General features: G+C 41.9%; 1 protein-coding gene across 1 annotated transcript in view; it reads right to left on the reverse strand.

Annotated features, from left to right (window-relative positions):
• The window catches only part of ELF5 (E74 like ETS transcription factor 5), a 200047-nt gene that overhangs the window by 123573 nt on the left and 54087 nt on the right, over positions 1–22387 (reverse strand). Inside the window, exon 2 of the mRNA XM_086959903.1 lies at positions 3378–3501. Coding sequence (XP_086816029.1) covers positions 3378–3498 — 121 coding nt within the window. The 5' untranslated portion in view covers positions 3499–3501. The remainder of the gene's footprint in view (positions 1–3377; positions 3502–22387) is intronic.

Consider the following 22387-nt stretch of genomic DNA (forward strand, 5'->3'; position numbering starts at 1 on the left):
ACAAAGGTGAGTGTAGACACAGACTCTTGGGAAGAAATACAACATACCAAATAAAAAGGTACAACAGGGGTCAAATTCACTCTAGATTACCAGAAGAGTGTAAGACCCATATCAAAATTCACCAGAGAAAAGTTCCCCTGATAAAAGCATGCTGATACTGAAAAATATGATAAAGCTCCTCACTAAAAGTCCTACCAACATGAAACCCTTGGCCACAAATTCCATGCAGGTAGAGTTCGACGGAAGCAGAGTGTCAAAATGAAAAGATGTTTAAACAATCTCCACCAAAAATAGGGAACAACACAGGGTACTAACCCTGTAAAATCACAACCTCCCCTAAGTAGGGTACACCGCAGGATAGTCATCCTGGAAACTAAAATGGGGCATGGACTACCCACAAATACACAACCTCCCCTAAATAGGGGACACCGCAGGATAGTCACACTGGGAACTGAAATGGGCTTTGACTACCCACAAATACACAACCTCCCCTAAATAGGGGACACCGCAGGATAGTCACACTGGGAACTGAAATGGGCTTTGACTACCCACAAACACTACCACCTCACCAAATAAGAGTACAACACAGGATACTCACCCAGGAAACCCAAAACGACAACATCCCCTACATAGTGTACATCATAGGTACAACATGACCCTAGAGAACAAAATTGGGCAATGACTGGCACCACAACCTCCCCAGAGAAGGGTACACCATAGGGTTAAAAGATGTCGCCCTACAAAACCAAACTCTACAACATCCCCTACATAGGGTACACCATAGGTACAACATGTCCCTAGAAAACAAAAAATAGGCATTGACTGGCACCACAACCTCCCCAAAGAAGGGTACACCGTAGGGTTAAAATATGTCGCCCTAGGAAACCAAACTCTACAACATACCCTACAAAGGGTACACCATAGGTACAACATGACCCTAGAGAACAAAATCGGGCATTGACTGGCACCACAACCTCCCCAAAGAAGGGTCCAACGTAGGGACAAAAGATGTCCCCCTAGGAAACCAAATTCTACAACATAAAGTACTAGACACCTTAGAGAGAGTTTCATTTAAATCTAGTTGTAGGTCCATGCTGCCAACACAGCTCCTAAGACACTTTCCATAAGAGCACGACAAATTTGCCAAATAAAAAAAACACACACCACTTTTCAAAAACTAAAATAGAAACTCCCGGCAAACATACACAATAGGTTGAACCTTCTCAAAGAAAATGCAACAAGAACAAGACACTTTGCTAAACAGCCGCATACTCAAAACATGAAGTGAAATGCTAACTACTACAAAAAAAATGAATAAATGACATGAGCTCTGGTGAACGATCTCTCACCCGGGATCTCCATACACAGCACCCCGCAGTCGCCGCTGAATTTCGACACAAAAGTAAAATGTCATCCGGTCTATAAGGAGAGTCCAGAATTCCATTGCTCCTCTCTCCATGACACGGACCGTGCACACGTGCCAGGTGGCAGACTGCACCGCATTAGTCAAAAGTTCATTGTCATGATTGCCAAGTTGAAGTAAAGACAATGTACCTATCCGGCAATCAGATGCGTTAATAGTGAAATAGTATGAACAATGTCCAAGCCCAAAATGGCAGCACGCTTTCTGACGTGGCGCCGTGTGGCTCATGGCGCGCTGTTGCATGCAGTCATCAATAGTCATCTGCGAATTGGGGAAGAAGAACGTCATTGTGGATTCCTCCTGCCTCCGCGCGGCACCAAGTGACCAGTAAGGTGCGCGTGCATGGGGTTTAAAACTAAACGTAGTGCAACGGTTTGCCATGGTGCATTGTCATGAAAGTTGCCTCAATTGTTGAAGAGAAACACTTGATGGTTACACAGTGAAAATTGTCGAAGGTTACGAGTGGCACAGCTGACATGTCAAAGATTCACGTTGCATGGCACAAAAATAAACAGTCACTCACAAAACAGACAAACATTTTAGCCTCTGTTTGTGTCCTTTAAAGATGTTGCTGAACACTTTAATACGGTGAGCAGCTACTAAAATAAGGGGCAAGCAGCTACTAAAATAGGTGGCTAATCATACTTTACTCACAAGACCTGCTGTCAGACTGCGACACTTCCCAGCGCAGGACCCAAATAGGGCAGTGAAACACAGCAGGGTGCGCAAACCTGTTGTGCCACAAGGAAATTTGTCGCTGTTAAGACTGTTGCAACCGACCTTCAGATGACAGCAGGGTCTTTGGTGATGACACAAGAAACGCCCAGGTTGCAGGTTGTCCAGGTAGAACAGGACACTGGTGGGGCTGGCCAGGGCGTTACCTTTAAGTTTCAATTGACGTATTGAAAGTCCTTAAAGTCTTTGAATATTTGTCTTTTGGTTCCTTGGTTCCTTAGTTGGCCTTTCTCCTTACTCCACGCGTAGGTTCTCAATCGTCGCCAAGTTGTAGTAAAGGAAGATGCACAGTTCAACTGTGTAGGTTAGATAATCCTTTATTGTAGGTACCTTCTAGGATAGGTAAGTAGGAGAAAATAGGAAGTATAGGTAAAACCCCACCAGGAGCAAGCTCCAAGCAGCTCAAGCTGAGTTGACCAACTGACACTGTGAGCCAGAGAGTCACCCAGGCATTCTATGATGTCATGAACATTTTATTCAGTGATGAACATTAGGGAAGTAATTTACTACAATTACCCTCTGAAGTTACCTCTGTTATTTCACTTATTTAGAGAGTTCTCTAGTTTTCAACTAAATATTCGTGGGCGACTGAGTATGATTGTAGTAAGAGTGGTCTGGTAGTAGATGATGAACCTGATGCACAAAAATTATTTTGCCCATTTGCCAACAAATGTATATTCACAACATGAATTTTCAGTTGGTAAAATGAAGCACTTGTGCATAAATTCTGTTGTGTGCATGCAGCTGCCCACACATATTTTTTCTACTCGATGGTGTTGCCGGTGCTGATTCGGGCACCACCCTCGATAAAAGAGAGATTTGCTAGAAGCTGCACCTTGGGCACCCCTGTCTCCTTGCAGAAGGGGCAATGCACGTTGAGGAGAAAATAGTTGTCTGTCTCCATTGTAGACACCAGAGCAACTCTGGTTGGAGTGTCAGTGTAAAACTAATAAGTGACATGCATTGGGATTTCGTGGCATTGGTTGATGTGGTTATGATGTTGGAAGTATGCTTACATCAGAGGACCTTGTCGTCAATGCTATATGGCTCATGGGAATCAACATATAACAGAGCAGTGGGAACCATTAGTATTCTACTCCTTTTCAAATATATAGAATCATTGGGATCACCTTAGACCAGGCTTTATTCGTTCTTTTCAGTAAATGTACACTTTATGAAGACCACATATGAACACTTGCGAGCAGCATCTGTTTCCTACCTGATTCATGATCTAAGACCTGGAGTCTGTCCTCACTGTCTATGAATTCTGTCCACGTCATCAGTGGCTCGTAGAGCGCGGTGCCGGGCAAGAGTGCATTGTTAGTGCATGAGTCCAACATCCCCTAGAGGAGAAATAGTTTGTGTATTGAGTGACTCACATGCTACAGTCAAAAACAGCTTGTAAATACAGTTAAGCTTTAAAAAAGCATTTGCAAAGACAATAGGTCTACCTTGCATTTACAGTTATAAGCCAGACACCTATTGGCTATGTCAATAAAATAAACAAAAGAAGATATTAAAATATGCACCATTCTCTTAACCCGTTTGTTGCTTCGAACGTTCTGCGCCCGTGCTGAACTTTCGAAGAAACGGGTGCGGCCGCGTCGGCCAACGGACGTGCGCAGCACTGACAAGGTAGTGATCGCGACGACCGTTGGCCAACGGCAGCACTAAAGGGGTTAAATACAAATATAATACCAAGCTAAGAGCTCCAGATAATAATTAAACATGCTAGCCAGACTTATTAGCAGACATGGCAGGGTCTTCAGTGAGCACGGAGACATGACGACAGTCTGGCAAGAGCATCCATGCATCACCTCGCAGTACACAGAGTGGCCAGCTGCCTCACAGGCTTTGCCTTCTGGTGTAAGAATGTTTGAGGAGCACACAGATCAGAAGAATGTTAACTTATTACCCCCATGCACGCTCAGCACTTACTCCCGAGTGACATGCTTCCTCACCGCTATGCAATCAACCAAATCACTTTATTCAATTCAAAGAATCATGAAAGCTTACAGTTTGGCACAAATGTAAAAATGAGAGGAGTTAATCAAATCATTAAAAAGTAGGTACATAAAAACGCTTGCCGATTTGAAATGCAGCAGTTAAAAACTTCCTTTTAGTGATAACAGACCTCAGGTATCTTGCCACTACCACACATTTGAACAAATCCGGGAGCAATTGTAGATACAAGTAGGCTGGTCTGCATTGTCTTAAATTTAACGATTTCATTAGAGGCTTTATAAAAAAAATCGTTAGGTCTGTATAAAATTTGCAGAAACACAGTACATGAATAGTTGATTGTTTAGAGATCTGGTCGCAAGGACATCATATTAATTGACGAGACCAGTTGTTGGTAGTGGGAAAGGTTGTCAAACGATGAAAAATGAAATACGGTTGCATCGTATAACAGGTCAGTACCATTTGGTTATGCTGTACGGTGGGCTTCACAAGTTCCGATGTTTATCCCCTTTCCTCTAAGTTGTTGAGGCACATTTTCTTTAAAGATGCTCTTGATATATGCAACAGAGCTTCAGGATTATCGTAATATTCAGAATGACAAATATCCTGCATAAAATTCTTTAAGTACTTCAGCCATAGACTTTTCAATGCATGGTCGGCACCACGACAGTCGTGTGCAATGGCTCTGTTAAAGCCTGTGTGGCCCGATGACCAGAGCTTGTGCCCTAGGACCACTGGGTGCACCCTTATTAAATCTTCTAAAGAAATGATGCCCAACTCTGCATGACACACGAAGTTTGAGCAACTGGTTGGGAGCCCCAAAAGATTTTTAAGAAACCCATATTCTATCAGCTGTAAGGAATCAACATCTATGTGTCCCCACAACTCGGAGCCATGCATCGCTACTGATCGGCATTTGTGGTTTAAGCTCATCATAACCCTGGGAGATTTACACCCCATTTTCCTAGAAAAATTATTCAGACCCGCAATTAATCTGAGGAGCTGTTCGAGTTCACTGCACTTTTCCAGTTACCAATACTATCGAATAACACTTATTCCCTAGTGACATGCTCCCTGCACTGCTATGCAAGCACAGCCCTTGCACAATGATGAGATGCTTTCTTTACCTCTATGCAGGCATAGAACTTACACAGTGGAGACATGCTCTCTTCACCTCTAAGCCATAACCCTTTCACAATAGTGACATGCTCCCGTCACGTCTATGCAAGCACAGCCCTTGCACAATGATGAGATGCTTTCTTTACCTCTATGCAGGCATAGAACTTACACAGTGGAGACATGCTCTCTTCACCTCTAAGCCATAACCCTTTCACAATAGTGACATGCTCCCGTCACGTCTATGCAAGCACAGCCCTTGCACGATGATGAGATGCTTTCTTTACCTCTATGCAGGCATAGAACTTACACAGTGGAGACATGCTCTCTTCACCTCTAAGCCATAACCCTTTCACAATAGTGACATGCTCCCGTCACGTCTATGCAAGCACAGCCCTTGCACGATGATGAGATGCTTTCTTTACCTCTATGCAGGCATAGAACTTACACAGTGGAGACATGCTCTCTTCACCTCTAAGCCATAACCCTTTCACAATAGTGACATGCTCCCGTCACGTCTATGCAAGCACAGCCCTTGCACGATGATGAGATGCTTTCTTTACCTCTATGCAGGCATAGAACTTACACAGTGGAGACATGCTCTCTTCACCTCTAAGCCATAACCCTTTCACAATAGTGACATGCTCCCTGCACTGCTATGCAAGCACAGCCCTTGCACAATGATGAGATGCTTTCTTTACCTCTATGCAGGCATAGAACTTACACAGTGGAGACATGCTCTCTTCACCTCTAAGCCATAACCCTTTCACAATAGTGACATGCTCCCGTCACGTCTATGCAAGCACAGCCCTTGCACAATGATGAGATGCTTTCTTTACCTCTATGCAGGCATAGAACTTACACAGTGGAGACATGCTCTCTTCACCTCTAAGCCATAACCCTTTCACAATAGTGACATGCTCCCGTCACGTCTATGCAAGCACAGCCCTTGCACGATGATGAGATGCTTTCTTTACCTCTATGCAGGCATAGAACTTACACAGTGGAGACATGCTCTCTTCACCTCTAAGCCATAACCCTTTCACAATAGTGACATGCTCCCGTCACGTCTATGCAAGCACAGCCCTTGCACGATGATGAGATGCTTTCTTTACCTCTATGCAGGCATAGAACTTACACAGTGGAGACATGCTCTCTTCACCTCTAAGCCATAACCCTTTCACAATAGTGACATGCTCCCGTCACGTCTATGCAAGCACAGCCCTTGCACAATGATGAGATGCTTTATTTACCTCTATGCAGGCATAGAACTTACACAGTGGAAACATGCTCTATTCACCTCTAAGCCATAACCCTTTCACAATAGTGACATGCTCCCGTCACGTCTATGCAAGCACAGCCCTTGCACAATGATGAGATGCTTTCTTTACCTCTATGCAGGCATAGAACTTACACAGTGGAGACATGCTCTCTTCACCTCTAAGCCATAACCCTTTCACAATAGTGACATGCTCCCGTCACGTCTATGCAAGCACAGCCCTTGCACAATGATGAGATGCTTTCTTTACCTCTATGAAGGCATAGAACTTACACAGTGGAGACATGCTCTCTTCACCTCTAAGCCATAACCCTTTCACAATAGTGACATGCTCCCGTCACGTCTATGCAAGCACAGCCCTTGCACGATGATGAGATGCTTTCTTTACCTCTATGCAGGCATAGAATTTACACAGTGGAGACATGCTCTCTTCACCTCTAAGCCATAACCCTTTCACAATAGTGACATGCTCCCGTCACGTCTATGCAAGCACAGCCCTTGCACAATGATGAGATGCTTTATTTACCTCTATGCAGGCATAGAACTTACACAGTGGAAACATGCTCTATTCAGCTCTAAGCCATAACCCTTTCACAATAGTGACATGCTCCCGTCACGTCTATGCAAGCACAGCCCTTGCACAATGATGAGATGCTTTCTTTACCTCTATGCAGGCATAGAACTTACACAGTGGAGACATGCTCTCTTCACCCTTTGGTCTGCGTCACGACATTTTGTGCTGAAACACACAAAATAAGACAAATGGTCCTGAAACATTGGCACTTATTGGAAGAATTAGAAATACCTTTCCCCCGTCCAATATTTGCTTTCAGAAAAAACCAAAATATTGGCCAACAACTAGTTCGGGCGGATATCAGAATAACCAAACCAAAAAACGACTTACTGTCAAAATGGGGACTGAAACCGGTCGAGGGACACCAAAGATGTGGGAATTGTCTTGCATGTGACACAACCATTGAAGGGAAAATTTTCCAACACATGACCACGACGTGGACCCACTCTAACTTCACTAATTGTAGAACCAAAAATGTGGTTTATGCCATTGTTTGTCCTTGTCCTAAAATTTATATAGGAAAGACAAATCAACAAGTAAACACACGCATGACGCAACATAGGTCACGCATTAAGAACAAAGTACTCACAGCGCCAATTGTCCAACATTTTATTGACAACAGCCATGGGGAAAATTAGTTCAAATGGACTGTGTTGTTCAACCTGAATCAACCGAATTCTGGCACTAACAGTGACCAAATGCTACTAAAAAAAGAAGCATATCTGATACTTAAATTTAATAGTACCCAAACGGGGCTCAACTCACTATCAGAGGTCTCTCGTTTGTAAAATGATTCCTGAGTAACTACAATGACCATAATGCCGAGCGGCTGGTAGCCATCAAGTAGGATCTCCACATGGTGGTTTTCCACCAATGGGTTCGCATTTCCTGATTCAACAGTTGGAGAGTAAGGTTAGTACCAGTATGCCCCAAGCTTTATACTCAGACGGATAAGATTTCGCGCTTAGCGTTAAACAACATAATTTAATTTTCCCTAGAAACCAGCGCGATTCATTTCGGCTTTCTGGCACGCCGTGCAAGGGTTCTCGGCTCGCCGCCCGCACGACAACAAAGGAACTGCGGGCTGGCTCGGTACCAAATCAACTTTGCTCTAAAACACAATTGTCAGGTATGTCTAACTGTATCCCACGGCAGACCGTGTCATTGTAATACTGCTATGATTAATCAACATGTACTGAGTGCCGCTCGTGTTTACACGTTCCAGGCATTAGTGATCCTGCCTCGGAAGCAGAGAAAGTACAGCGCGAAAGAAAATAGTAGCCTTGCTGTTGCAACAACGTAAGGTAGGACTTTTCAGTCTTGTAGTGTTGGAGCCACATTTACTGCGTGTCTCTGGATGGTCGGTAACCATCATATATTCTTTTAACAGAACCTCTGTCAAAATCAAAGCCCTTACCTGAAAAATGGCACCGCGGAACCGTGCAATCCATTTCTAAGGTAAAATCTGTGACAACCTGTTTATTTAGGGGGTTCATACAATTCGATCAATAGTGGCTAAAACAAGCTTCCTCTCTTTTTCAGAATATCAACATTTAAAGAGCCCGGAGGAGAATCTGAGATTACACCCAGATTCGAAACGCGTTGGCAAAAACAGCAAATAGGCATTTTTGATCTAGCATTCTCATGTTGTTGATTCACTAATTTGAACTAATTGTAGAATCTAAAATTTAATTTCTTGTTGCCTTTTTTGTTGTGTGACCCTGTTTGGGCGTCATAATAACTTGATTTTCCACAAAGAATAATTATTTGTGGTTGTTTAATTGATATTCATTTCCTCTTTCAAAAGAAGCTTGTATATATAGTATGTATATATATTGTGGATTATTTGTATATATGTCAGTCGTCATAGTGGTATGATAGTTGTATGCATGTGAGTTGTAAATATTGTAAATGTTAATATTTTGTGTCTTTTCTCACCTATGAAAAAATGTTTCTACAAAAAGATTAAAAATAAAAGGGTTAAATAAAATTACCCATACAAACAAAAGATTTTCCTTTGTTTGTATTCTCAAAAATTGTGAGAAAAATTATTTTGAGGGCTAGCATATTCACTCTTCTAATTTTTTTTTTTTTTCTCTTCACCTCTAAGCCATAACCCTTTCACAATAGTGACATGCTCCCGTCACGTCTATGCAAGCACAGCCCTTGCACAATGATGAGATGCTTTCTTTACCTCTATGCAGGCATAGAACTTACACAGTGGAGACATGCTCTATTCACCTCTAAGCCATAACCCTTTCACAATAGTGACATGCTCCCGTCACGTCTATGCAAGAATAGCCCTTGCACAATGATAAAATTCTCTCTTTACCTCTATGCCATAGCCCTTACACAATAGTGACATGTGCTCTTCACCTCTATGCAATAATAGCACTTCCACAGTGGAGACATGCTCCCTTCTCCTCTCTGCCATAGCCCATACACAATAGTGACATGCTCTCTTCATGTATGTGGTTACCAAGGCTTGTTTGGGTTTACTGGGTAGATATGTACCCTAAAAGCAGTGCATAATTTGCAAAACAATAAGTGCCAGGGCTCTTGTCTGGAGGAAATTCGCACTGTTGCAAGCCTCTAAAGCTAAAAGAATGGTTTGGGCATCAGCTAACAGTTGTTTATAACGTATATTGAATTAATGATAAAGTGTTGCTGTGACAATCTCTAAATTAGCCAGACAGCGCCACCTTGTGGCTAACTGTTACAATCGCCGGTTTAAACAAGTAAGTGCCGGTTCCAGCACTGAAAACCTCCATCTGAAAATAAGCACTGTCCTAAATAAAGCTGTGAACTGCATGTAGAGGGGAGGGGGCACACGTGTTGCTCACGAAATACGAGGAAAAAAATCTGACTGCCCCATGCCCCACCTTTGAGGCTTATACTAAGCATTTAAGGCCATATTTACTAAGGGTTTTCTATAAGTAGTTCTGTTTTATTGCTGCAGTAAGTCTGAATTAAATCTAAATAACCAAGTCCGACTCACAGAGCTTTTGTTCATGAGTATGCCTTTTGTATGCATGGAAATATATGATTAAGCCAGGCTTATGGCTGGGATAAAACAGAATTATTCACAGAAAGTGCATTGTTACTGAGGTCTTGTCAGGGTTTGTTAGTGTTGTCTTACTGCGTTTGTTGAAAAGCAAATATCGGGGGGGGGGGGGGGGACTAGAGGATGTGAATTTGGGAGAGAAACTACATGCATGGCTGCGCTTAATTTGCTCCCCTAGTTTCCGGTACTCAGCGCCAGCACTTAATTGTCAACACCAGTGCTTGTGACAGTCTGTCACAAGGTGGCGCTGTTGGGATAATTTAGAGATGACCATAACAACAGTTATTTATTAATTCATTGTACGTTAAGAATGACAATTACCTGCCGCCCAAGCCATTCTTATAGCTTTGGGAGCCTGAAATAGTTCGAATTGTCAGATTTGTAAGAATGTGATGGTTAGTAGTTGTGTTGTTACTATTTTTAGCAGCTTGTCAGGGGCAATGTGTGGTGCAAGCTGCAGTGGACTCCTAACGAGAGCCGTGGCACTGTTTTTTTGACAAATTAAGCACTGGTGTTGGTCTTCTTCAGCACAACTCTATCTGGCGTTACGTTTCTCATTACAGTAAGGTTATAAAGTGGTATTTGTTGGTGGAGGAATGACTCCTTAAGCAGAAAGAGCACACCCAAGACTGAAGAATCTACAATACTCATAAGACTTTGAATTAATAAAATAATGACAAAATATAACCACTGGTTTTGCGATTGCTGCCACGGGGAACATACGCCAAGCTTCGAATAAGTCTGGAGTCAAATACAGAGTCAAGATATTTCTGTGAATGCAAGGGAATGGGGAAGAGAAGAGCAAAAAGACAAAGATAAATTGTAGTCCAATTAACAGGGAAGAAAGGAAGCAGAGATCTGATAACCGAGCAAAACAACAAGGGAAAAAGATTTTAAAAAAAAAGGCAAGGAATGAGAATGGTGAACGAACTCACGTCAAGTGAAACACCAGTGTAGCACGGAAACGTGCCAAGGGGCTGCCATTCACCCTCGGGGTGTTTAAAGTGTGCTGCTGCCTCGCTAACCTTGAAATCACATAGGCTCATCTGCCATAGTTGCAGTGTTTACAATATTTTCTTGTAGTAGTTCTCAAATCCCTTGCTGATTCCTTTCAACCCTGCATAATCTGGTGTAAGTCAGTTTTAAGACAGGAGTAAAACCAGGGGCCAGATTGACCAGTTTCTGATGCAGCGCAGTGCAGCAGCCACGAATGCAGCTGCATGAGAAGGAGAAAGCAGGAGAGAGCCATATTTACAGAAATATGGCACTCTTCTCTCCTCTTCCTAACGTGGGTGCAGAAATGAGCAACAGATTCATCTATTCGCCATAGTGCAAGGGTGCCTATGTGGGTCTAGCATAGGTTTTGTACTGGTAGGAGACCCTTCCATCATAAAATACTATGCTTAGACTGACTTTAAACAGTTTCACACTTTGTGTGGGCGCTGTACGGTGCAGCACGGATGCAAAGTCAGAAAATAAAGCAGACAAAAAGCATTTCTCCTTCATAGCGCCTATCTGAAATGAGCGCTATTTTCTGACACTAAACTTTGTCGACTTTTTTTAAGTTAATAGGACCCGATTCACAGAACTAACTTAAGACAAAATCCTAAACTTACTACCCTTTTGTTATTCACAGAAGGCACTGACTCATTTCGGTATTCACAGAAGTTAGGAGACCTAACTTTAGGACTCCTATATGCCTTCTGTGAATACCGAAAATCTTAAAGTTAGGATTTTTCTCAATTTAGGAGTAGTAAAGTTAGGACTCCTAACTCTAGTACTCCTAACTTCTGTGAATACCGAAATGAGTAACTGCCTTCTGCGAATACCAACATGAGTTAGTGCCTGGGTGGAGTTGTATTGTTTATTATGTACTTTTTGTTTCGGTATTCTTTGTGTCATGTTAGTTCGTTGTGTTCTCTTGTGCTCTTTAATTTGTTCAGAGATTTCAACAAATACTCCTACATTTCCAGCCTAAGAACGTCAGATTCTCTTAAAGTTCCAGTGACAAATAGCTATTTACTTCTAAGATGGTGAAATATTGTGACTCCGGCTCTTGACGTATTGAAGACACCAGTCAGACCAAAACGGTGGCATAGTATCAGTGTGCTCAATTAGCACATCTAGTGTTCTCTTTCTGTGGTGTTGCCTCTCAGTCTCTCAGAGACTGATCACAAAGGTAAACGTACACTTTTGTTTATTATACAATTGTTTGCTATTCACAAAGGCAGCGACGGCTCGTGGAGGGAGTTACGGTGGGGCAGGAGGGTGGGGAGGGGGAGGGGCAGGGTGGAGGTTGCTAAAAACCGGCATATGGATAATTGCAGGTAAGTAAACAATTTAATTAATAAAACGAATTTCGTAGTGCGCCTTGCATCGCAAAATGCAATGCAGTGCGAGCTACGAAATTCGTTTTATTAATTAAATTGTTTACTTACCTGCAATTTTCTATATGCCGGTTTTTAGCAACCTCCACCCTGCCCCTCCCCCTCCCCACCCTCCTGCCCCACCGTAACTCCCTCCACGAGCCGTCGCTGCACAAAGGGATTTACGAGTAGAGTGCGGTTTCTCCGCACACACAAAGATAGGACAGTCCTATCTTTTTATGTGTGGAGACGCCACACTCATAAAGATACTACTCATAAATCCCTATGTGAATAGCAAACAATCATAAAATTACACCGAAGTGTAAGTTTACCTTTGTGAAACAGGCCCTCAGAGTTTAGAGAGGCAAATTTGCCCTTATCGAGTGACCATGGGTTGGATCACAAAACATTTTTACTGCTACAGGTACATGTACGTGGTGGTAAGTAGGGCAATGCCTGGTGCAAACACAGTTGAACGCCATATTATGATAGCTGACTTGACAGGTGATAATGCATGACAAGAAAGTTGATAAATATCTGCTGTGTTGCATTTTTTTGCGGCGGTGATGCATTGTGCTGCGCTCTTGTGCTGGTATGTTTTTGTGCTACATTATCACATTGTATTTTTGTTGTGTTGTTCTGAGACTGTTATCTTACTTTCTGTTTTGAGCGTAATGCTATTTGCTATGCTTTGCAATAACTTTAGAGATATTAAGAAAGGTTTTATTGTCAGCCATGAGCAACACGCTTCTTTGCTCTTCCAGTGATAAACAGCCATATATCGCTGCTAGAGGTGGTAACATACGGCATTTCGAACTCTTCACTTATTTAAGATACCAGCCAGACTTAAGTGTGCGAGGGATCTTCGCATTACCTCCTTCTCCGTCTTCCTCGCTTCAGTAATGAAACAATAAACTATACAGTGATGAGGAGTACTAGGACTCGGAGTAATGAAGATTACCGGTAAGTTACCGGGTCATTTCCAGTGCTCACCTTATTTTTTGAAAAGAGATTTTATTGTAGTTTTTTACATCAACAAATTAGTGCCTACAGCCTTATCCAGTGCTTACTTTATGTGATTAATTCCCAATACTCATACAAACACCTTTATGATTGTAGGTCTTAGAGCTACCCAACACCTTTCAGGCATGAAGTTAGCATGCCCAGCGTTTGGGGTACACTACGTAAAATGTACAGATGCTCTTATGGGTGAGAGTAGGATGGGAGCTGACGAAGCCGAAGCAACTGCTGGACAAAGGCAGATGTACGTGCATTTGGTTAGAATAAGACTGCTTTACAAGGGTGTTACTTCTTCTTCCTCAATGGATTTTCTTTAAACAAAGTATCTGCAAACGGTGAATTCTTACGAACATTAACCAGTAAAATCATATTTAATCAAAAACATCAGCTAGCAGCTCATGTCTAGGTCATAGCAGCCCATTCAACCTTAAAAGCACTTTGCAACCCACCGGGGAAATGGCAAGGTGTCCATATGGCCATTCCGTCCCTCCATTCAAGTACATCGCTGACGTGTAGAGGGCTCTCGAATGTGTAAATACACAGACTGCTCACTACACTCTTATACGACGGTGTTGTTTGGCATGAGTTCGACAAACAACGCACGTTTTTAATGTGTAATCAAGGTTTACTTTTAATTTCAGAATCCCTGGGCAAGGGAAACACGCAGTAATCATTATTAAAGCATTACTGCGCGGCTAAGCATTTGTACATGAATTTTAATGTTGTAATAGTGCTTATTCCTTGTGAAGTAGCTTTGAAAGGTTTAGTGCTGTGTTGGTAATTCATATGTATGCAAAAATTGTTTATCTTTTCTAAAAGGCATATGTAATTTAAAATTTTAAATTAGCCTTTTAAAGGAAGAAGTCCTTTTGTTATAGTTGTGGGAACATGTTGTAATGTGTCGTGCCAGGCTAGTAAAGAGTCTTTGTTTGTAATGTATTACATTGCAAAACAAACATTTTATGAAGCCCCATTGAATCAGATTTGCAGACTTTCTTATCGTGTGTAATGGGGTCAGGGCAACTAATTCTGCATATTTAATGTAGTAGTCTATTTTTTTTGGCGACAGGTTTATTTGTAGTTTGACGGTTCAATACATTAATGTTTGGCTTTGTAACACCTCTATTTGTTTAAGTATTGGGAGGGGATATTTACGAACCGAGTTGGGGTTTGTTTCTCGGAATATCGTTGGCAGCTGGGTAGTTTTTTGGATTTTTATAATTGTGTCAGGTCCAATGCTAATATGTGTCCTGCTCCAGTGTTATTTCTTACGGATTTAGGGTTTTCATTTTGTAATGACTAGTACTGCAACTGTATTAGGAAACTCACCACTGACTCTTTAGTATTGCTAGGTAAATTGTCACATGAAAGATCTAATTTCACATTGAGACGATATTTGGTTGTAAAAGTTATTTGAGTAAGACTTGCTGTTTCAATAAAGTATATTTGAATTTAACATTATTAAAGTTCTTATTTTTGGCAGTAGATGTATTGAGAACTTAGGAGGGGACTGTCATATGCAGGGATACTGTCATACTGTCAGGGATACTGTCATACTGGGGTTGCGTACAAGCAGAAGTCCGGCTGACCGGATGTGTTGGGTAGGTATGTGGAAGTTAATGTGATTGTTACGGTGGGTTGGGGCGATGTGCAAGTTTTTTTTATTTTTGTAATTTCTTTTTTTATTCAATAATAAATACAATACAATAACATTTGACAGCAAATGAGCACAGTGCATTTGTACAGTTATGATAATATTGTTATAATAGACCAACACCCTCATAACATTACATTCAGTCACCATCGCTTTGTGAACGCAAACATCCCAAAAATTCTCAGTCCTGCGGGGAAGACTCGTTAAACAGCGTAGATAGCATCCCTCTACTTTTGTTCCATGCACCCCAAATCTTGGTCCACTTTTGTGGGCATCCTCTCCCTTTATATATCACCCTTTCCGCCTGCATGCACCAATCCATGCCTGTCTCCCAGTCACAAAACTCAAGCCCAGTGACTCCCTCCAAGGTTCTTGCTATATTGCGCTTTTCAACCACACATCTGAGGGAGACCCAAGACCTCTCACTGGTTGTCAGGTCAGTTGCATCCTATACATTGAGGAGGCACCATCGGGGCGAGACCTCCATTGTCTTCCCACAGACTGACCACATCTTCAATGTTATTTTCCACTAGTATGTCTGAACTTAGGGTACCCATTTTGACCAACATTACACTGTTATATTATGCTCTGTGTAGAATATTAAGTTGAATGATTTAAACCCAGGAACAAATTACCACTTCTCGGGGGATACCAGTGCCTCTTGCCATTCCACATCACTCAGATCACCCACATCTTCTGGCCATTTAGCTCATATTTTCCCCAAAGTGTCCGGTGTTTTGTTTAGTATCTTCCTGTAAGTCAGAGAAATCGCATTCTCCTTTAGATAGTCATCGAGGAGTCTGTCATCTAGGGGCAAAAAGGCTGGGAGAGCAGTACCTTTGAGGATTTCCCAATGTAGTGCGTTTCGGACTTGAAGCTATCTAAAAGTTACCCTTATACTCAGTTCATAGTCCCATTGGAGGTCACTCTAGGGGACCACCTTCCACCCTGACCACATCCCCAACCTTTGAAAGACCAATCAAGTCCCATTTGTTGAATCCTGAACATTTTTCCAAGAGCCCCAGTTGGTCCGTCTCTAAAAGGGAGGTAGCCTATGTGATCGTGTTTTTGCATCCCAAAGCGGCCGTCGCGTTGTGCCAGAGTGAGACAGTGGTTGAGGTTGGAGTATACACCGGCCCATTCTTCCTTCCCCCGTAATGTGCTGTGCAACTCCTGTGAAAAGTTTGAAGGTGGGGTGCCAGTGGCAGTCTTTGACGTACAGTGCAATCTTGGTGCAGGGGGTGGAAAGGGTATGAACCAAGCCTGGCAGCTAAATTCTGTATAGTTTGGGATCTTTTAGTCAGTTACACTTTGATTCCGACACAGAGTGATTTTCCATAGTCCAACTTGCTGGTAATTATGTTCTGGATTATGGTTCTACAGGTGTTAGGAGAAGTCACTTGAAAATATTTTTGAGCATCTTGAGTATGTGGAAACAGGAGACAGAGACTGCAGTCATTTTGGCTGTCTTATTGAGCTGGATGTCAACTATTATTGTGAGGTTCTTTGCATGGTTGGTTGTGTTGGGTGTCCGTCTAAGATCAGCATGCCACCAGGTGGAGTCCCACTGAGAGATGTTGTTACCAAATATGACTACCTCTGTCTTGTATGTGTTGAGCTTGAGGCAGAGAGGTTTTCATTTATCTGGTGACTGTGTACATGAAGGAGGAGAAGTTGGTTTCTGTGTGCGTAGGATCTATTGTTGATTTTCAAGGGTGCGAATGATGCTGGTGAAAGTGGTATAGGTTTTGAATAGAACTGAGTGAGGGTACTTGTTGATTTCTACGAATTCGTTTGGTGGCAGCTGAGGTGAAAGGAGACTAAGAGGCAGATTTACGAAGACGGGCATCCTCCTTCATATTAGCAGGGATGTGCCAGTAAAGATGCGACACGCAGGAATACCCTTGTGCCACCATGGATACGTTGCATTTACAATGTGACGCACTGTGGCGCAAGGATAGTCAGATGCATGTCGGTGTAGGTACAGAGCATTGCTGGAGTCATGTCGCAAGCGCGACGCAACTCCAGCAATGCTCAGGGGCGCCCTATACCTAACATGCTGCGTCACACCTTACGGGGATGGATTGTGGCTGTTTAAAACTACGTGCCCCAGAAATGCCCCTTGGAGGGCTGTGATTGGTGAAAGGGGCCATTGATATAGACAGTCTTTTCTATGAGGATAATGACGATCCTGTGAACAAGAGGCTTGCAGCCTCGAAACGCGTACGGAAGGAGTTAATAAATTAATCTGAAAACCAGGTGCCGATTTGAATAAATATTATCCTGCAGTTGGAGTGCGCCTTCAAGCAGAAAGGAAAACTTTGTAATATATATATGGTGGGAGGCGCGTTCCCTTAAGAGATACCTGGATGTTGGGAGAGTCCCTAGAGGGCTGCGCATCATGCTGGCCCCCAACTATGAGTCGCCTAACCCCCTTATGATGGTAGCTTGGGGCCAATGCAATCTTGACTCTTCTCGCCGATTGATACAAATCTTGGTACAATATGCTGAGATTGACGGTGAAGAGCTGCAGAAGAAAATAGATGCTCTAGAGGAGTCAATAAAAACGCAAATAGGAGGAAAGGAGACCCCGGAAACAACAAAACTAAGGGAGGAAATGACAACGAGATTGGCGAAGGAGGAAGAGAAAATCAAGGCCAGAAAAATTCATAAATTTAAAAGGGACAGAGACGATTATGCCAACGGGCAAATCTTTACTTTTGCACGTCGTTACGATACTTTAAGAGCTGCCACAGCTAAGAACCGTGGAATAAAACATACGGAAGCAGCCAGAGCAACAGAGGATGATTCAGTGGTCTATAGTTCGGCCGTAGAAAGTGGCTCGGACAATGAGGGACCGAGAGACAAAAGCAATGTTACACTGACTTTGGGGGAAGAGTTGGAAATTTTAACAGACAGCAGAAAAGACACCCTGAGGTCACGATTCAAGAACAAAAGTGTGCAACAAAAACCCAATGCAGAAGGGGCAGGCGCAATGCCACAAAGCAAAGGAGAGCCAAGCAGGCGAGGTCGGGGCCGGGGAGCAACTCGGAAACCACGACAATAACTCCCATTGATGAGCCACCAATTATGGATAATACTCAGGTGATGGATGTAACGAATACCAACACATCAAAATCTATAATCAACCTGAGCTCCACAGTATTAAATAAGGCAGAAGAACAACTTCTTATGTTGGGTCTGAATTTTTGTCCGGAATCGAACTTTTGCTACACCAGAACAAGGGCAGACGTGTACCAATATATACGGAAATTAAAGCTGAAAAAACAATTTCTGCATAAATCATCTAATGAAAGCACTGAGCCATCACAAACGAGATTGGGCAACGAAGGATTAACGGTGCAGGACATTGGCCTTTTTCACGACCTGTGTCAATTAGGAAGTGAGGATAGTTTGGGGACACAGGAAAGAGTTGCACTCAGTGGGCAATTGAAACCACGCACCCCATTCAAACCTAAGTCAAAATATATCCCATTATCGGCCCGCGATGGATTAGATGCATTCAGTGAATCAGTGGTGATGCAAGTCAAAAAATTGGCCCGTGCAAACAACAAAGGGGACAAAAAATACACAAGCCAAGAAAGAAGATTAAATCAATTGGTAAACAAGCTGCAGAATGCAGAATTGGTGATCCGCAATTCTGACAAGGGCGGAAACATTGTGTTGTGGCCAAACGAAGATTACCTTAAAGAAGCATACAGTCAGTTGGATGACATCCGGTGCTATAGAAAGAGTAATCCACATAATTATAGACTGATGCAGGAGAGTCTATGTAAAAAGTTGGTAGCCTGGAAGGGGCTAGGTATGTTGAGTGGGGATGAGTTCAAATACATCAAAAATGACCACCCACTAACACCATATATATATTTCATACCAAAGGTGCATAAAAATCTGACCACACCGCCGGGACGTCCAATAATATCTGCATGTGGTGGGCCCCTGGAAAACCTGTCAAAATACGTGGACTACTTTCTACAGGCACATATGAAATCCTTGAACTCATACGTACAGGACACCGGAGATTTCCTGCGGAAAATTGAACAAATTGAATGGAAATCTGATTTCCTCCTGGTGACACTGGACGTAAGTTCATTGTATACTTGTATCAAACATATGGATGGCCTACGGGCATGTGAATACTATTTAACCAGCAGGCCAATGGAACTGACTAACCATACAAAGATGCTTCTTGAAATGTTATCCTTTTGTTTAGAAAATAACTACTTTATGTTCAATGGCCAACTATACCAACAGACTCAGGGTGTAGCCATGGGGGCCAGCTTCTCCCCAAGCTATGCCTGCCTCTTTATGGGGTGGTGGGAGGAGCTGGTCCTAAGGCGGAAATACACACACCAGTGCACCACAAATATAATATCATGGCTTAGGTTTATCGATGACCTTTTTATTGTTTGGCATGGAACTGAAGAAAGTGTTTTTAACTTTGTACAGGAAATCAATGTTAATGATCTTAATTTGAATTTTACTTCTAGTATCAGTAAGGAGTCGGTGACATTTTTAGATGTGCGTGTTTTTTTAGATAACAATGTTCTTAGTACTACCCTTTTTAGAAAACCTACGGCGGGGAATACTCTTTTACATGCTACAAGTGCCCACCCAAAACACCTGATAAAATCAATCCCGTACGGTGAGATGCTACGCATCCGCCGTATATGCAGTAATGAAGAGGACATGCAGGTTAAACAACAAGAAAGTTTTTGTAGATTTGTGGAAAGAGGATATGGGGCTAGAACAGTAGAAACCGCCATCATGAAGTCACGACTAAAAGCTAGAGGTGATCTACTAAAGTCCAGTGAAAAAGCGAGCCAGGCTCAGAGTACAGATTGTAATTCAGTCAGACTAGTATTGACATACTCCAGACAAGAAAAAGAACTCAGGAGTATAATAAGGCGCAACTGGCACTTTGTGCAGGATGATCCAGTTATAGGGAGTTTGATGCCCACTAATCCCTCAATAACCTATCGAAAGGGTATGAGTTTGGGTTCTATCCTAACAAAGAAAAGCAAGGAATGTTTTGGCAAGGAACCCTGGCGCCCTATAAGCAAAGGGTTTTACAAATGCTTTGCGTGTAAAGCATGCCAGCATGGTGTCAACACCAAAAAATACACCACGGTTATCCCAAAAAGTACGAGGGAAATCAAACAACATCTGACCTGTAAAACGGAATTCTGTATATACATCTTGGAATGTGACTGTGGGCTAAAATATGTAGGGAGTTCGAAACTACCTATCCACAAACGTATCCTGCAGCACGTGCGTGCGATAACTAACAAAGATCAAAGTTATCCAGTTGCCAGGCACTTTGAGGCCTTCCACAATAGCAAACCTCAGTGTTTAAAGTACTATGCTATTGAGTCAATCCCTGCCACAAAAAGAGGGGGAGATAGGGAGGCCCATATGCGGAAAACTGAAACAAACTACATCCTGGAATTTGATGCCAAATGGCCCGGGGGATTAAATACCACGGAGGACCTCCATACATATTTATGAGCTGTTATCAGCAACATATGTGAGGTCCTCCATAGGCATTTGTGTAATTAACAACAAAACACAGCAACAAAATACCCATTTTATAATTAGGAGGAATTTAGGGATATCCAATTGCTAGATTTGCACATATTTTGTACTCATATTAATTTGTATTTTAAAACCATTTTAGTTTTTGGACAGAGTGCAAGTATTAATCAATTGAAATTAACGATCAATTATCTCTGGCGGATTTTAGATATCAGGGTAGTTTTATCCAGGTGTCTTTTTTAGCTGGTTTTAATTGTGTCACCGACTTCCTCCTTTTATAACTATGAAATTGTAATGTGGTAGAGTATTTTAGTTGATGATGTTTGTATCTACTAGAGTGTTTTAGATCTTTGCAGTTATCAAGTAAAAAACTGCTAATTAACATGTAGTACTGTATAAATTAACATGAATATGTCCCTTATATGAACTTTTTATTTATGAATTATCCTCCAAGATGTTTCTAACAACTATGCGCTATAATGAATTTCACTTTTAACCTAATTGAAAGGAGACATGTAAAATATCTATACAATAATTTCACTAAATGATGTAAGCATGAGTCACTTTATCTAATTTGCACCTTTGCATGAGTTCACTTTAAAGGATTTATAGTGGGGGATCCCACTATAAAATTAAGTGAAATGTTTATGAAACAGGCACTATGGGCAGCAATAAGTGCCACAGATAATCTGTGGAGGACTAAGGTGTTAGAAAATGATAAACACTCATGAACAGCAACGGGAAATTTCGCTATCTATATGATTTAGTGACCCCCAAATACACCAGTGGAATTGTATTGAGGTTAAAATATTTTGTCATTTCTCATATGGTTAATTGTAAATAAGTATAATGAAAATGTTATTTGAGAATGTGTTTCATTTATTATGGTTTGAGCACGATAGGGTGAGCACGGATTATAATTAGAGAGTTTTACAAATGGATAAATAGAGTTGAAAATAAGCTCAGAAACTCTAAAGCATTCATGCAGTTAATTTTTCAAAAACTTCATTTATTGAAAGAATGTAGTTTTTTCTGAATATGGTACAAATTATTTGTATAATGAGAGTGGTTCAAAAATGTGTATATGTAAACGTATTTAAACGGTTATAAATGCTCCATTACTTTCACTGTATTTAAACAGATAGTATTTTTTCTATGTCCATTTGTATATGTGAGCACTTGCACTTTAAAAGGAGGTTGAATTTATGGCATCGTCATGTGACCAAGGCCGCAGGGACGGCCGAAACGCGTCATGACTAGCTGTTGGGGTAAATAAACACTGCAGAAAACTACAAGAAGTGGTCCTTGCCTTGTTTTTTCGCCTAGAAACGGTGAAAGTCTGCGAGGTATTGCAGATATATATATATATATATATATATATATATATATATATATATATATATATATTACCTACTGGCGGTCGCCAGTAGGTATATATAGTTAGGATTTTTTCTCTATGGGATTTTTGAAAATTCTATGTCTAATAACTTTGGCGTTTGTGGACGGAATTGGCTGAAATGTTCAGGAAAATGGAACATTTTGTTTCTGAGCAGCCCCTGACAATTTGGGGGGGTTTCATCAAGGGGGGTCCGAGAAAAAAGGGGGGTCCCAAAACGCGTTTTTCCCATGTTAATTTCC

This window comes from Lissotriton vulgaris, chromosome 2_2, assembly GCF_964263255.1.
Source record: "Lissotriton vulgaris chromosome 2_2, aLisVul1.2, whole genome shotgun sequence".
NCBI lineage: Eukaryota > Metazoa > Chordata > Amphibia > Caudata > Salamandridae > Lissotriton > Lissotriton vulgaris.